Source organism: Myxine glutinosa, chromosome 1 (genome assembly GCF_964187855.1).
Source record: "Myxine glutinosa chromosome 1, kmMyxGlut1.1, whole genome shotgun sequence".
In the NCBI taxonomy this organism is placed as follows: Eukaryota; Metazoa; Chordata; class Myxini; order Myxiniformes; family Myxinidae; genus Myxine; species Myxine glutinosa.
In genome coordinates, this window is record NC_136261.1 from 43,962,535 (window position 1) to 43,980,161 (window position 17,627).

General features: G+C 45.5%; 1 protein-coding gene across 1 annotated transcript in view; it reads left to right on the plus strand.

The window, feature by feature from the left end:
* Positions 1 to 10,823, plus strand: part of TTLL12 (tubulin tyrosine ligase like 12) — a 78,017-nt gene extending 67,194 nt beyond the window's left edge. Inside the window, exons 9-14 of the mRNA XM_078771146.1 lie at positions 2,420 to 2,531; positions 6,556 to 6,707; positions 6,795 to 6,876; positions 7,068 to 7,136; positions 7,242 to 7,380; positions 10,147 to 10,823. Of these exons, the coding sequence (XP_078627272.1) occupies positions 2,420 to 2,531; positions 6,556 to 6,707; positions 6,795 to 6,876; positions 7,068 to 7,136; positions 7,242 to 7,380; positions 10,147 to 10,298 (706 nt within the window). The 3' untranslated portion in view covers positions 10,299 to 10,823. The remainder of the gene's footprint in view (positions 1 to 2,419; positions 2,532 to 6,555; positions 6,708 to 6,794; positions 6,877 to 7,067; positions 7,137 to 7,241; positions 7,381 to 10,146) is intronic.
* Positions 10,824 to 17,627: the final 6,804 nt, after the last annotated feature.

Below are 17,627 nucleotides of genomic sequence, written 5' to 3' on the forward strand. Positions count from 1 at the left end.
GATGATGCTCAAGAAATTTCATCTTCATCGGATGACGTTTTGTTCACGTCGAATTATGACGTCATAATGGAGTAACCTATGACATCATTAACATGTTATTCGACATGGAGAGCTCTTTACAATGAGCAATGTCTCAATTTTTTCTATGCAGCGCTTTCAGAGATATCGAGGTGCAGTTTTTTTGGTTTTTCCAAGATGGCGGCCGAACCACGTGACAGATATCATTATTATTTTTTTCTCCGCCAATTTATACCGAGATTATGCTCAAGAAATTTCACCTTGATCGGATGACGTTTTGTACTTGTCGAACTATGACGTCATAATGGAGGCACCTATAACATCATCATTAACATACAGACTTGGCATTTAATATGGAATATTTTTTTTTTCTTGACTTGTTTACTTTCTTAACTTAGTATATCAATCTGGTGAGTTTCTTTTACACTTTGGTGATTTATTTGTTAAAAGAACCATGTCACTGATTGTCTGTCGCAGCAAGAAGTCAACAACAGGATTATATCACAGGTGGCGTGGCAAAATGTACGGACAGGTGCATTTGATGATTGGCTTCACAGTCGGGTATACAAGGGTTGTTGCGTTCTATATTAGTGGAAAACAACTGCTGCACGTCTCCAAAAGTTATTGCCGCTTCCTATGGAGATGGTCCGTCAACTCGACAATGCTGTTTGTCATGGAGTGGTGGCTTTACGAAATTACGTCATGAAACAGCGTGCTATTGCTCGGCAGTATAGCATCACTCAAGGTCAGGTGTCAAAGATCCTGAAACGAAATGCTCAGAGGGGTGTCGCTACTCCAATACCGAGGCCAGGACGTCCCCGCAGAACCACAAGGAGGGATGATCGCCAGCTGCACCGGTTAGTCCGCAATGGCCGTACCAAGTCAGCTAATCGGCTTAGGGCTGAGTGGCAGCAACTGACAAATGTGCCTGTATCCAGAAGGCTAGTCAACCAACGACTGGTTCAAGCAGGCTATCGTGTCAGGCGTCCCCTGAGAAAGCCACGCCTGACCAGACAACACCACCAGCGCCGATTGCAGTGGGCCAGAGAGCACCGTCAATGGCAGCCCGGACAATGGAATCACGTGATCTTCAGTGACGAGTCTAGATTTCTGGTCTATCGTCAAGATGGCCGCGTCCGAGTGTGCAGACAAGTGCATGAAGCCTACAACAAAGATTGTATAGTGCCAAGAGTCCAAGCTGGAGGTGGTGGGGTGACCGTTTGGGCTGCTTTTCATGCAGGGGGCAAAACTGACCTGGTTGTTCTGAATGGAAACCTGAACGAGTTCAAGTACAGGGCTATTCTGGAAGAAACATTGCTTCCATTTGCTCGTGCAGCCTTTCCAGGAAACTTTGCCTTCCAAGATGACAATGCACGGACTCATCATGCTCGCATGATCCAACACTTTCTTGCTGACCATGGTGTAGAGCATATGGAGTGGCCTGCCATGTCCCAGGATATGAATCCGAAAGAACTTGTGGGCAGAATGAACGCGTCAAATCGACCACTTGGACCAGCAGCCGACCTCTGTGCCTGAATTGCAGCAGGCTATTGTCACTGCATGGCAAGCGATTCCTGTCCAAACCTTGGCAAATCTCGTGAACAGCATGCCTCGACGTGTATGTGCTCTCCTGAATGCTCATGGGGGTTACACGAAGTACTGAACTGTAATTTTACTGTCCGTAATCCCAGTCGTAATTTAACTTTTGTTTTTGTTAAAAAGAAATTTGCCTAATGTGCAAAATAAAGATACTTCTGGAAAACGCACAGAAGTTTAACACAGTACTGTCCATGAATTGAGTTCGATATCAGTTTACATCACTTTCAAGGATCAATTTATTTGTTTCGAAATGTCAAATGTGGTTTTTGTTTCTTTTACAGGTCACATTAACAAAATCTAGAATAATTTCAACATAATTCCAATGAACTTTTGGTTCTAAGACATCTTGAAAAGTAAGTTCACCCCCACAAAAAAATATTCCATATTAAATGCCAAGTCTGTATTTTATTCCCCATGGAGAGTTCTTTACAATGAGCCATGTCTCAATTTTTTCTATTCATCGCTTTTGGAAACGTGGAGGTGCAAAGTTTTTCGTTTTTTCCAAGATGGCGGCCATACCACGTGACTTATGACGTCATACCTATAATTTAAAATTTCTACAGGTCGAGTTGCATCTATGGTGAAAATTTCCTGTAAATCGGACCAACGGTTGCAGAGAAAATCGTATTTATTCTGTGCGGACAAAGACAAACAAACTGACTCAAATGCAATACCCTCTTCTCTGGTGAGGGTAATGATGTAGTGATTATAGAAGCTTGCAGCAGGGAACTCTTGGCAAGCTGGGGGTGGAATGTGATTGTTGATTTAGGGTTGGTGATTTAGTGTTCACACCTTCTTACAGTGGAGAAGACAATCATTGGATCTGCAAGCCGTGGAACCTGGCACGTGGTTTGGACACGCATGTCTGCAACAACCTACACGAGATAATCAGGCATCGTGAGAGCACGCCCAAGGCACGTGTGTTTTGAATTTATAGATGGAAGGATGACGAGAGGGGAAGGAGGATAGGGGATGTAGAGGGAATGTGCAGGGATAAAGTGGGGGCAGAAAATAAATAAAAATACTCAACAATTGTAAGTGTTATAAATGGATGACCCTGGAGTTGTGGTAAGGTGCATTCTTTTTGTTTGGGATGGAATTGCCTATCGGTAGCATGCTCGCCCTGTGCCAGTGTTTGTACCCCATTCACCGGCATCCATTGCTGATCGAGAAGGAATACCTGATGCTATACCTTAAGGTCCCATTTTTGATTTGGCAGGAATATCTGATGCTCTACCCTTAGACCCCATTCTTGATCGGGAGAGACTACCTGATGCCCTACCCTTAGACCCCATTCTTGATCGGGAGAGACTACCTGATGCTCTACCCTTAGACCCCATTCTTGATCGGGAGGGAATTCATAATGCTCTATCCTTGGACCCCATTCTTGATCGGGAGAGACTACCTGATGCTCTACCCTTAGACCCCATTCTTGATCGGGAGAGACTACCTGATGCTCTACCCTTGGACCCCATTCTTGATTGGGAGAGACTACCTGATGCTCTACCCTTAGACCCCATTCTTGATCGGGAGAGACTACCTGATGCCCTACCCTTGGACCTCATTCTTGATCGGGAGAGACTTCCTGATGCTCTACCCTTAGACCCCATTCTTGATCGGGAGAGACGACCTGATGCGCTACCCTGAGGGCCCATTTTTGATAGGGAGAGACTACCTGATGCGCTACCCTGAGGGCCCATTTTTGATCGGGAGAGACTACTTGATGCTCTACCCTATGGGTCCATTCCTGATTGGAAGGGAATACCTGATGCTCTGCCTTGCTCCTTGGCTGCCAAGTATTGTCCAACTGAGCTCTTTAGAAACGCCCTTTCATTTATGTTCTGGTGTGCGATAGAGAAGCTGATGGAAAACGTGAAAGATGAGGAAGTTGTTGTGGTAGGAGGAGACCTAAATGGACATGTGGGATGGAGTATGGATGGTTTTGAGGGAGTTCATGGGGGTTACGGATATGGTGTGAGGAATGGAGAAGGTGAAAGGATTTTGGGGTTTGCTGATGGAGCTGATTTGTTGATTTGTAATACTCAGTTCCAGAAAGAGGACAATAAGCTTGTTACATACACGTCAGGTGGGTCGACGACAACCGTTGACTACCTGATGGTGCGTAGGCGAGATAGGGGGCACCTCCGGGACACAAAGGTGATCCCGGGGGAGGAGGCTGTTTCACAGCACCACTTGGTTGTCTGCGACATAAGGGTGAAAGGTGCGAGGAGAGCTCGGCGGGTGAAGTACCAACCAAGAATGAAGGTGTGGAGGTTGAAAGAGGTGACAGTAAGGGAGGCATTAAAAGAGAGGCTGAGTAGGGTCGAGGATGATGTGGTTGAGCTTGAACGTGGTTGGATGTCAATGAAAGCTAGTCTGTTGGGAGCCGTTGGTTTGGTATGTGGATGGACAAAAGGACCACCGAGGCACTCGGAAACATGGTGGTGGGATGATGAAGTTGGAAAGAGGATTGACGAGAAGAGGAAGAAGTTCAAGGAGTGGCAGAAGGCGAAGGGTACGGGAGCAGAAACAGCAGAGCATGAAAGTTATAAGGCAGCCAAGAAGGCTGCAAAGAAAGAGGTAGCAAAGGCGCAGGAGGCATGTAGGAAAATGTTCGGAGAACGCTTGGATTCGGAAGAGGGTCAGAGAGCAGTATTCAGGATTGCAAAGCAGATCGTGAAAGAGAGGTGTGATGTGATGGGGGTGAAGTGCTTGAAGGATGAAGTGGGGCAAATCGTTGTGGACCCAGATAGAATTAAAGGAAGATGGAAAAGATATATGGAAATGCTGTTGAATACAGAGAATGAATGGGATGGCAACATAGAGAGTAAACCAGTTTTAGGACCGGCAGAGAAGATAACTGAGAAGGAAGTTGAGGAAGCGATAAAAACAATGAAGAGTAGAAAAGCGTGAGGGCCGACGTGAGTTGTGGGAGATATGTTGAAGGCAGCAGGAAGTTGGGGTGTGAAGAGAATGACAGAGATCTGTAATCTGGCGGTGAAAGAAGGCCGCATTCCAGTGGATTGGGAACTGAGTACCCTCGTCCCTCTATACAAGGGGAAAGATGACCCTCTGGAGTGTGGCTCGTTCCGAGCGATAAAGTTATTGGAACATGGAATGAAGGTATTGGAAAGGGTGTTGGAGAGGAGGATAAGGAAGAAAGTGAAGATCGACGAAATGCAGTTTGGATTTATGCCAGGAAGAGGAACGACAGACACGCTTTTTATTGTGAGGCAGTTGCAGGAGAAGTACATGGAGAAGAGGAAGAAGTTGTTTCTTGGGTTTGTTGATCTGGAGAAAGCATTCGATAGGGTTCCACGCAAAGTATTGACATGGGCAATGAGGAAGTTAGGAGTGGAGGAATGGTTGATCAGAGTAGTGATGGCAATGTACAAAAGAGCACGCACAGCTGTAAGGACGAAGGACGGGAACAGTGGTGAGTTTGAGGTGAAGATGGGAGTGCATCAGGGGTCGGTACTAAGTCCACTACTATTTGTAGCTGTGATGGAGGTGCTAGCTCAGAACGTAAAGGAGGGTTTACCGTGGGAGTTGTTGTATGCAGATGATCTGGTGTTGATTGCGGAAAGTATGGATGGACTGAAGGAAAAGATGAACAAGTGGAAGGAGTGTATGGAGACAAAAGGTCTGAAGGTGAATATCGGAAAGACGAAGGTGATGGCAAGTGGTAAAGCATGTGGTGAGGTGGAAAGAACTGGGAAGTGCCCATGTGCTGTGTGCAGGAAGGGTGTCGGAGTGAACTCCATTCAATGTACAATGTGCGCTGAGTGGGTTCATCAAAAATGTAGTGGTCTGAGAGGGTCATTAACCAGTGTGGCAGCGACATTCAAATGTAAGGTGTGCACAGAGGGAGCTGCACATGGAGGAAATGTCGAGTTGGATCTTGGAGATGGCGTGAAGCTGGAAGGTGTGTAAACATTTTGCTACTTCGGAGACATGCTGAATGGAGAAGGTGGATCAGACTCGGCAACGGTTGCTCGAGTGAGATGTGCATGGAAGAAATTTCGGGAACTGAGTGGCGTGCTGATGATGAGGGGAGTGTCGTTGAAGCTGAAGGGAAAGGTGTATGCTGCATGTGTGAGAAGTGTTATGATTTATGGGAGCGAGACATAGGTAATGAACGTAGAGCAGCAACGAAGGTTGGAATGGGTGGAAATGCGAATGGTTCGATGGATGTGCGGAGTATCGTTGAGAGAGAGGAAGACAAATGATGAATTGCGAAAAATGATGGGAATAGAGCCTGTGATTGATGCTGTGAAGAGGAACAGGTTGAGATGGTTTGGTCATGTGTTGAGGAAGGATGAAAGTGACTGGTTGAGAAGAGTGATGGAAATGAATGTAGAAGGAAGTAGAAGACGGGGAAGACCGAGAAAGACTTGGCTAAAGATGGTGGAAGAAGAAATGCGGGCAAGGGGGTTAACAAGGAGAGATGCAGAAAATAGGGCAAAATGGAGAAGATTGTCATGGGGACCGCAAGGCTAACCCCCGCTCTAGCAGGGAAAATGGCCTTAAAATGCATGTTGTCGTTGTTGTGTTGTATTTATATATTTCCATCCACCAACGTTGGCATCAAATCAGACCATGATTTTTTTTTTTTCAAACCCTTCATTTGTTGAATTTTTGAAGTTAAATTTTTGAATTTGCAATAAACGTCAACTTTTGCCAAATTAAAGCTCATAGGGAACCTTGAATAGACATGTCTGCAATGTGATGACTAATTGTCCTTCGCCGGACATGTTTTCTCGTCATCCTTATCCATGTATCAATCATGTCGGGTGATCGGATCGCCTTTATCACTTCATTCTGCAGGACTTCCATTTATATGTCTGTTTCTCAAAATTTATTTCTAAAATAATAATTTCGGTTTTATTGTCGAACGCCAACCGTCTGAAGACGAAGGATATTTGTTTTCATCTACAGGTTGTTTGCAAGTACATTGAGCGTCCTGTGCTCTTTCATCGTGAGGACGTGGGCAAAGTCAAGTTTGATATCCGCTATGTTGTCCTGCTGCGTTCTACGCAACCGCTCTCCCTCTATGTCTACGATGTATTCTGGTTGCGATTCGCAAACAGGTAAAAAGATGTTCGGTTCCGGTGCCACGTCACCACGCGTGGTAATTTGCCTCCGTGGTCATCTCGAGCGATGCCGTGCCTTTCCAGGCCGTTCTCCCTGGATGATTTGGATGACTACGAGAAGCATTTCACAGTCATGAACTACACAGATGGAGTGCAGCTCAAACAGGTGTGGCAACGTATCCCAACCTTACCTGCATTTGCTTAAGTACCCCCAAAACGTATGTGAAAGATTCTTTGCTCTGATCCAAATTAGATTGGAGGAGAAATACTCATCGTGAGTACTTGCTTTTGAAAGAAGCAGAGAAGACCTTCCTGAATGTACAATTTTGTTTGTTTGGATTTGTTTTCTATTTCCAGATAAACTGCGATGAATTTATTCCCCAGTTTGAGGCTCAGTATTCCAAATTCAAATGGCGGGACATCCAGGTGTGTTTGAGCTCTGTATAAACACCCCCATTATTCCGGATTTATCGGCTCATGTTTTGCCACGCATTTATGGTGCAGTTCATGCTGACGTTGCTCCATTGGCAGGAAAAAATATTTCGGGCTATCTTGGAGCTGTTCCATGCCGCCACGTCCAAACCACCTCCAATGGGTATCTGTTCATATCCTCAGTCAAGAGCGGTATATGCTGTCGATGTCATGCTCAAATGGGAATCAGACGGCAAGGGTAAGACGAGTTTGTCTTATGACAATGTATTTTTCATCCTACAGTTCTTCTCATGTTTGCTCTGCATGAATGAATGATGGAGGATGGCCTCGAGCTTTTTAAAGGATTTATTATTTTTATGCCTCCGCCCCCAACGGTGGCTGGAGGCATTATTTTTTTGGGTTGTCCATAGGGACTAAACCTCGGTTTTCTCAGCAACCACATGTCCGATTGAGACAAAACTTTGAAGGTAGGAGTGACACCCATGCAGGATGTTTTCATGATAATTATGACATCGTAGGTGACGTGGTATGGCAGCCATCTTGGATTAAACGCAAAGAATAAAAAAAATATTTCTCGGAAAACCGCTGAATGGAAAAATTTGAAACTTGGCACATTGTCAAGTACTCCCAATGGGGGAACAAAAGCATGATAATGATGACATAGGTGAAGTGGTATACCAGCCAAAAATGTTTTAATCGAATTCCTTATCCCAAAAATCTGAAATTGCATTCACATGATCAATAATAATAATAATAATAATACATTTATTTTGTGTAGCGCTTTTCAAGAAACCCAAATGACACATTTGTATTGAAATATTACATTTATGACATCATAGGTCACATTGTTTGGCAGCCATCTTGGATAAAAAACACAAACCTTATCCGATCAACACAAAACTTCACAAACGTGATCCCCCTACCCATACATATGCAGAGTGTACATTTTTTTTTAAGGTCGTATGTCATGTGGTATGGCCGCCATATGAGCTTGAAAGCCGATATTTCAAAAAATCCCTTCTCTGAAACCGCTTCACCGATCGATGTGAAACCTATCATGGCTGGTGAAAATGTGATGCTAGAAAACAGCTGAAGGGATTTAAATCAAACTTGTTTATTTTTAGGACGGTGAATGAGGGCATCTACCCATTGTGGGGCTATGCAGAGGCCTATTGGCGACAGTTGCATTGCTCTAGTTTTTTTTATATACATGGGCTTAAGGCTTGTAATAGAGCTGGCACACACGCGCGCGCGCGCACACACACACACACACACACACACACACACACACACACACACACACACACACACACACACACACACACACACACACACACACACACACACACACACACACACACACACACACACACATACTGACGAGACAAACACTTGGCACTTCCCCCAAGATCAGTGGCTGTGTTATCACTTCCTTGGATACTCTGGGTACAAGTGACGTCATAACAATGGCGCCACTTTTCTCACCATACTCAGCGGGGCATTTCCTCAAGAGCAATTTCCTCCTCCCCATGGATGCCAACCGATGGGGATTGTCCGTGCTCTAACCCTTTCAAGCAAGGAAGCAGCACGTACCATTTTAAAAGTCTTTGGTATGACATAAACCGGTCCAAACCGGATGGGTGTTTTTAGGAGACACCATCTCCTTACTGGATGTCCGTTGGCTCCCTGCCGGTGCTCATCCGCCCTTTGCCAGGTGTTGTTTTTGGTCCTGGCAAGGTGGCACAGTCACGCTCCCCACTTTGCTCTGCAAAATCAATATAAACAAGGAAATATAAACAAGGAACAGAAAGTGACCAAGGACAGAGCACTGTGGAACATCAGAATTGATGGAGCAAGTATGAGAAGATTTACCCTCAAGTACCACCTTCATCTTGTGATTTGTAAGGAAAGCCAAAATGATTGAATGTATCACTCCAGATACACCATATGACTGAAGCTTGTGGAGCAGACCCTTATGCCATACTTAATCAAAGGCTTTTGAGATGTCCAAAGCAACTAATCGAGCTTCACCCTTGAGCTCCGATGCCCTGTTGAAATGATCCGTAATTGAAGATAGCAGATCACCAGTAGAGCGAGAATAGCGAAAGCCATACTGGCAGTCAGTGAGAAGTTCATTGTCTTCCAGATGGCTGAGAAGTTGTTCATTGATGAAGCATTCAAATACCTTACTTTTTACAGGAAGCAGGCTGATGGGGGTGATAGTTACTTGTTTCAGAATGCTCAGCGACCCTTGAAAACAGGAACAGCAGAAGCCACTTTCCAGGATGAAGTAAACGCACACAAGCACAGGTTGAATAGTTTGGCAAGAATCGGTGACAGCTCGGGCCAACACATCTTCAATACAATCACAGGGATTCATTCCATCAGGACCAGTCGCTTTTGAGGCATCTAGGGTACGAATAATTCTGCTAACCTTCTTAGGAATGATAAATGGAACAGGAATATCAGAGTCTGTACGAGATGGAAAATCGGGAAGAGGGTATCCCTGACCATTGAGGGGAGAATTAGAAACAAAGCGGCTTGAAAGAAAAAAAAAAACCTGGGGAGGGGGATATTGTAATCAGCTCTGTCTGGCCATCTCCTAAACGGTTGCACAGAGTCGCCAAACTTGGGAGTTATGATCACCGCATGGCACGAAGGTGCGAGGGCAGTATTGTTTTTGGCCTTACCAAAAAATGAAATTACGGGCAAATTTTTAAATTGAGTTTGTATATTGGGGGACACATTAAATATGTAACTATTTGTTTGGATTTTACCCCTGGGTAATGCCCCAGGGAGGTGAGAATTTGGTCACATCGGTTAAAACGGAAATTTTTAAACATTGATTTGATATTGCGTCATTCCTGGTGGAACTTTCTGCCATCTTTTAACTTTGCTTTAGGTGGGAAGCATAGAGATTTGCGATGGTGCACCATCGACTTCGCTCTAGTTGTATTTACGAAGCGTAACTGGGATGAATGTTTTTCCTGCCCTCGCTATGCAGGTGAGGAAACGATGCAGCAGCAGATCCTCGAGGTGAACTTCAATCCCGACTGCGAGCGCGCTTGCCGATTCCATCCGAGCTTCTTCGACGACGTCTTCAGCACACTGTTCCTGGATGTGCCCGAAGGAAGGCACGTCACTTGCCTCTGTTGACTCGGATGAGTGCAAAGTTTGACAGTTTTTTCTCTTTCCAACGATATAATTTTTTGCCTTGCTCTGGTCCTCCTCGGATGTGAACCGCTTCCTGTTTTTCAGCTTGTCGCAACGCTCAGTGTTTGAACACTTGTTATTGGAGGGACTAATTTGGTCTTTTGCTTTGTTCCCTATCATAAATGTTCATCATAGACTGTTATTGTTACCACATTGAATTAGCATCTTGCCTTTGTGCCCCTCCACCCCCTGCCCCACCTCTCATTTATTACTTGCTTTCATTCCTGAAAATTAATTTCTCGCGTACCTGCTGCAGGTGGGTCGTTTCATTTGTTTACATATATGTTTTGAATGTAATGCTTTTTGGCAAATTGCCGTGATGTTTTTCATGCTTTGACCTCGCAGTTGAGATCGGATCGGATCAGAGTTTTTCGAATGCAACCGGTTTATGGATGTGCTGCCATGTTTAATGGGCACGTTTCAAATCCAATAAACTCTGCCCTTTGTGGGGTGGTAATTTGTTGCGAATCGAGCTCCTCTTCTTCTAACTTGCATTTGAAAATTGAGCTGCTTTTGTTGTATGCATCCCAAGGCTTGTGGGATAGCCTCATTGGCCATTGGCTGAGGGCACAGCTGTGCCGTTGATGCGATGCCCTCTGTCGGTTAGGGCAGGAATTTGTTCTTCGTGCCAGCAAAAGCATGCCTACTCCACACGGATACAATGGGGTCTTTAATGCCCGCCAATGAATGCTGGCAGATGGGAAGCCCAGTTTAACGTCCATTCGAGTGACAGCACACCCATTGATGAATCACCCTGCCTGCGAAACCCCAGGGTGGTAGTTTACATCTTGGTCGGGATTCAAACCCAGGCTAGACAGCTTGGAGGTAATTGTGCATACGTCCAGGTCTCGGCCATCCTGCCAACCAAAAATAAGCCATCCTGGGGTTACAAAGCTGCTCATGATAAATACCCCTTGTAGATCTTTTGGAATGTTTGGTGGTGAATCCTAAAGCAACTGAATACTGCAATAGAGGTGATAGACTTGTTGGGCTCATTTAACATGGTGCTTGAAAGTCAACAAGTCAGGTTGAACTCTGATTCTGCATTCTTTGCAATCAAATTTATTTCTTGTTCAAAATGGAGCCAGGCTGTTTTAATTCCAGTGGTTATTATATATTTTATAAGGCATTCTAACTACTTGGTGACTACAACAACAACAACAATATGCATTTTAAGGCAATTTTCCCTGCAAGAGCGGGGGTTAGCCTTGCGGTCCCCATGACAATCTTCTCCATCTTGCCCTATTTTCTGCATCTCTCCTTGTTAACCCCCTTGCCCGCATTTCTTCTTCCACCATCTTTGGCCAAGTCTTTCTCGGTCTTCCCCGTCCTCTACCTCCTTCTACATTCATTTCCATCACTCTTCTCCACCAGTCGCTTTCATCCTTCCTCAACACATGACCAAACCATCTCAACCTGTTCCTCTTCACAACATCAATCACAGGCTCTATTCCCATCATTTTTCGCAATTCATCATTTGTCTTCCTCTCTCTCAACGATACTCCGCACATCCATCGAACCATTCGCATTTCCACCCTTTCCAACCTTCGTTGCTGCTCTACGTTCATTACCCATGTCTCGCTCCCATAAATCATAACACTTCTCACACATGCAGCATACACCTTTCCCTTCAGCTTCAACGACACTCCCGTCCTCATCAGCATGCCACTCAGTTCCCGAAACTTCTTCCATGCACTCCAGCAACCGTTGCCGAGTCTGATCCACCTTCTCCATTCAGCATGTCTCCGAAGTAGCAAAATGTTTTCACACCTTCCAGCTTCACGCCGTCTCCAAGATCCAACTCAACATTTCCTCCATCTGCAGCTCCCTCTGTGCACACCTTACATTTGAATGTAGCTGCCACACTGGTTAATGACCCTCTCAGACCACTACATTTTTGATGAACCCACTCAGCGCACATTGTACATTGAATGGAGTTCACTCCGACACCCTTCCTGCACACAGCACAGGGCCACTTCCCAGTTCTTTCCACCTCACCACATGCTTTACCACTTGCCATCACATTCATCTTTCCGATATTCACCTTCAGACCTTTTGTCTCCATACATTCCTTCCACTTGTTCATCTTTTCCTTCAGTCCATCCATACTTTCCACAATCAACACCAGATCATCTGCATACAACTCCCACGGTAAACCCTCCTTTACGTTCCGAGCCAGCACCTCCATCACAGCTACAAATAGTAGTGGACTTAGTACCGACCCCTGATGCACTCCCACCTTCACCTCAAACTCACCACTGTTCCTGTCCTTCGTCCTTACAGCTGTACGTGCTCTTTTGTACATTGCCATCACTACTCTGATCAACCATTCCTCCACTCCGAACTTCCTCATTGCCCATGTCAATTCTTTGCGTGGAACCCTATCGAATGCTTTCTCCAGATCAACATACCCAAGAAACAACTTCTTCCTCTTCTCCATGTACTTCTCCTGCACTGCCTCACAATAAAAAGCGCGTCTGTCGTTCCTCTTCCTGGCATAAATCCAAACTGCATTTCGTCGATCTTCACATTCTTCCTTATCCTCCTCTCCAACACCCTTTCCAATATCTTCATTCCATGCTCCAATAACTTTATCGCTCGGTACGAGCCACACTCTAGATGGTCACCTTTCCCCTTGTATAGAGGGACGAGGGTACTCAGTTCCCAATCCACTGGAATGCGGCCTTCTTTCACTGCCAGATTACAGATCTCTGTCATTCTCTTCACACCCCAACTTCCTGCTGCCTTCAACATATCTCCCACAACTCCCGTCGGCCCTCCCGCTTTTCTGCTCTTCATTGCTTTTATCGCTTCCTCAACTTCCTTCTCAGTTATCTTCTCTGCCGGTCCTAAAATTGGGTTACTCTCTATGTTGCCATCCCATTCATTCTCTGTATTCAACAGCATTTCCATCTATCTTTTCCATCTTCCTTTAATTCCATCTGGGTCGACAACGATTTGTCCCACTTCATCCTTCAAGCAACTCACCCCCATCACATCACACCTCTCTTTCGCTATCTGCTTTGCAATCCTGAATACCACTCTCTGACCCTCTTCCGAATCCAAGCGTTCTCTGAACAATTTCCTACATGCCTCCTGCACCTTTGCTACCTCTTCTTTGCAGCCTTCTTGGCTGCCTTATAACTTTCATGCTCTGCTGTTTCTGCTCCCGTACCCTTCGCCTTCTGCCACTCCTTGAACTTCTTCCTCTTCTCGTCAATCCTCTTTCCAACTTCATCATCCCACCACCATGTTTCCGAGTGCCTCGGTGGTCCTTTTGTCCATCCACATACCTCACCAACAGCTCCCAACAGACTAGCCTTCATTGACATCCAACCACTTTCAAGCTCAACCACATCATCCTCCACCATACTCAGCCTCTCTTTTAATGCCTCCCTCACTGTCACCTCTTTCAACCTCCACACCTTCATTCTCGGTTGGTACTTCACCCGCCGAGCTCTCCTCGCACCTTTCACCCTTTTGTCGCAGACAACCAAGTGGTGCTGTGAAACAGCCTCCTCCCCCAGGATCACCTTTGTGTCCCGGAGGTGCCCCCTATCTCGCCTACGCACCATCAGGTAGTCAACGGTCGTCGTCGACCCACCTGACGTGTATGTAACAAGCTTATTATCCTCTTTCTGGAACCGAGTATTACAAATCAACAAATCGGCTCCATCAGCAAACTCCAAAATCCTTTCACCTTCTCCATTTCACACACCATATCCGTAACCCCCATGAACTCCCTCAAAACCGTCCACACTCCTTCCCACATGTCCATATAGGTCTCCTCCCACCACAACAACTTCCTCATCTTTCACGTTTTCCATCAGCTTCTCTGTCGCACACCAGAACTTGTCCTTCTCTTCATCGCTTCGACCAACCTGCGGAGCATATCCCGAGATGACGTTCACCAAGAGCTTTCCAATCATCATTTTCACCATCATCAACCTATCACTCACTCTCGTCACACTCACCACACTGTCTACAAACTCCTCAGAAAACAGGACACCAACACCATTCACGCCCTCTGGGCACCCTTGCCACATAAACTTGTATTTCTGTCCCTGCCTACCCTTCACCATTCTCACACCACTTCCCTTCCATCTCGTATCCTGCACACAACATATGTCCACTCTTCTTCTGATCTCCCTGTCATTGTCCCTACATTCCATGTCCCAAACCTCAGAAACCGATCTCTACTTCGGGCTGTACCCTGCCCATATGTAGTTGTAATTGTCATGGTTCAACATGGTCATTGTAGTGCAGCGGCATAGCAAACCAATTGTGCATTTTGTGATGGAAGCACCAAATTTGGCAGAATGATAGAATATTATATGGAGAACATTTTCAGATATGGAACCACTTTGGAATTCACCCCAATGTGGCCGCCATATTGGATTTCAAAATGGCGGCTTAAAAATCTTTAATTACAAATATTTCTGGTTCTATACCAGCTACAGCCTTGATTTTAGTGTCTGGATGTACAAACTTGAGGTCAAGGAATTGAATGGTTCTACTTAGAAGTTGATTTACTGACGCCATATTGGATTTCAAGATGGCGGAAATTGATTTACTGACGCCATATTGGATTCCAAGATGGTGGCTTCCGAAAATCTGCTGACCGATATCTCTGGTTCTATGCCAGCTAGATACTTGATTCTGGTGTCTAGATGTACATTTCTGAGGTCAATGAATTGAATGGTTGTATTGAAATATGTTTTAATGCACATAAGCAACTGATAATCCCATATTACGTACATTGTATACACGTTCAGCAAGAGAACTAGCGAGCGTATTGCATCAAGTCATGCCAAGTGTCACAGTTCCAACTCAATGTGAGCAGTCACCATCACAGGCACACAGTGCTGTGCATTTCAGAGCCGCTTTCTTGCACTTGCATCTCCCACTGCAACCTTTTTCGCACCCACAACAGATGAGTTCATAGCAGGATTTGGCAGCTTCTGGTAGTGTTGTCCACAGAGGATCGAACTGTCCGTCATTGTCCACCCACCCCCAGTCGCATGGTGATGGGAGATAGCAGTGTGGGACAAGAGACTGTCCCCAACAATGTCCACCCTGGTAAGTTGCTCTCTTCACGTGTTGTACTAGGGCGGCCTGTGTTGGAGGTATTGCTTCAATGGATCGAGATTTCTTTGCAAAGAGTTTCTTTCTTGCCAGATTCACCTCAGAACATGTGCATGTGCGGTCGTACAGAAGCACTACGTATCTCTCCAGGGTTGCCAGTGTATCCTCAGAGATCTCACTTGGTGCAGATGCCAGGTCCAGGAATGCATTGGTCACTTCTGGAAAAGTTTCCCATACTGCCCATGCTGTTTTCTTGCCACGACCTGCAAAGCTCGAGACGGTATCACACCCTGTGATTGCATGGAAGATTGGCAGTGCCTTGGCTTTGTCTGGTCCCAGGGTAGCAGACAGCTCGTGTGCTGCTATGTAGCAGAAGTTCTTTCCGGTTCCAAACGCTAACCAGAGTTCGTCCACTACCTCATTAAGCTCCTGGGCCATCCACACAGCGAGAACCACCACATCTGTGTCCACGGTGCGGATGAGTACTCTGCGGTGTCCAGATTTCATAGCAGCTGCTGCGTGGAGCATCATGCGCGTGTCTGCTTCGTGATTGCACGGGGCCAAAGCGGCTGTGTCTGCACATGGTGGTACAGCAATGACCTGTTGGTGTAAGCATGAACAATACCGTGATGTAAATTAAATGTGAATTCCTTTGGTGTAGGTGGTCACGAATAAAACCTGACATGAATCTGCATAACATTTATTAATTTATTTCAGTACATTATTTCAAGTACATAAATACAGGGCAATTATTATTATTATTATTATTGTTATTTACTTGGCATCAAACACATGAAATCATACAATATGACATTGCACATATAACAGTACCCTGTTCGTGTACACTCCCCCAAGATGCCAGGAAAGAAAAAAGCAATTCAAGAACACTATGGCCAATAGGCCTTTCTTAACAATTTGAGGGAGTGTACCGTGGACAGCTAAAGATTATATATACAATACAAAATATTCTTCCGAATAGATAATACAAATCGGGATTATATAATCAAAATTAAATTATATGAAAAGAATACACATATGTGGGTAAGAATTTACTCTACAACAGCATAAATCAATAATACATTGTATAATATGTACTGAAACCACAGAAGATTGTACACACACTCTCAAACACACAAGCAGGCACGCACCCACTCTCACCACCCAGACACATACACACACTTTCACTAACACACACTAACATACATCATGCACATTACCTGTTCACCGTCAGTAGCAATCAGCTGTTTGTCTGGCACATCGATGGACTCCGTGACCTGCTTAGACAGAAAGCTGAAGAGTTCCTCCTTGTTCTCGTCGACACGGAGGAAACTGTGCCAGTTGCCTGGTAGGAGGGCAGAGCCAGTGACACGTCTGCGTATTCCCTTGCCTCTGTTGGTCCTTGCAGTTGCCTTCAGGCTGCCTGACTTTGCATAGCGGTCCCACACTAGATCGAGACGAGATCGATGTTGAAGCTGTGACATAATGTATGGAACGAATACTTTTGTGGCATAGTCAAGAAATGTTTTGGTCTGGCCTGGGCTCAGCATTTGAACTATTACAGCTCCATCGAGGATCACAGAAGATACTTGTGGTGGGTCCGACTTTGTTTCGACAAGCTGTTCTAAGGGCTGCAACAAGTCAGCTTTGGAACCAAAGCGGAGCTGTCCATTTTGCGAGAGTGCTGGCGGATGTGCGCTGTTCTCATGTTTGAAGAACTGCTCGAGACCCCCATCTCTGGTTTGGCATGCGATGTATAGTCTGGAGAAGAGCTCTGAATCACTCTTTGCAGAGGCTACTTGTTGTTTGCTCTTCTGGGCAGCTTTGACCTTGATGGATGAAAACAACGGGAGTTTGTTGCGTTTGATGACATCATTGAGTGGCTTGGATCTGTCTGCCAGACGTTCCTTCTCAAATGAATGGAACTGATCTCTCCCAATCTGTAAAGCTGTACGCACAGTATCTACAACAGCTGGGCCCAAGATCTCCAGTGTGCCCAGGACCAGCAAATCTGTGCTTTCTTCTTCAAAGGGGCTGCCCATCTCTTCGATGACTGTTGTCAGTGCACGGACATCTTGGACGAACTTCTTCTGCACACTGTCGGTTTGCTCATGGTGGTGGGTGTGCTCTCCCCTTTGGCGCAGTTGCTGTGAGGTCTCAAATTCTGTGATGACCCGAGCAACTTCAGGG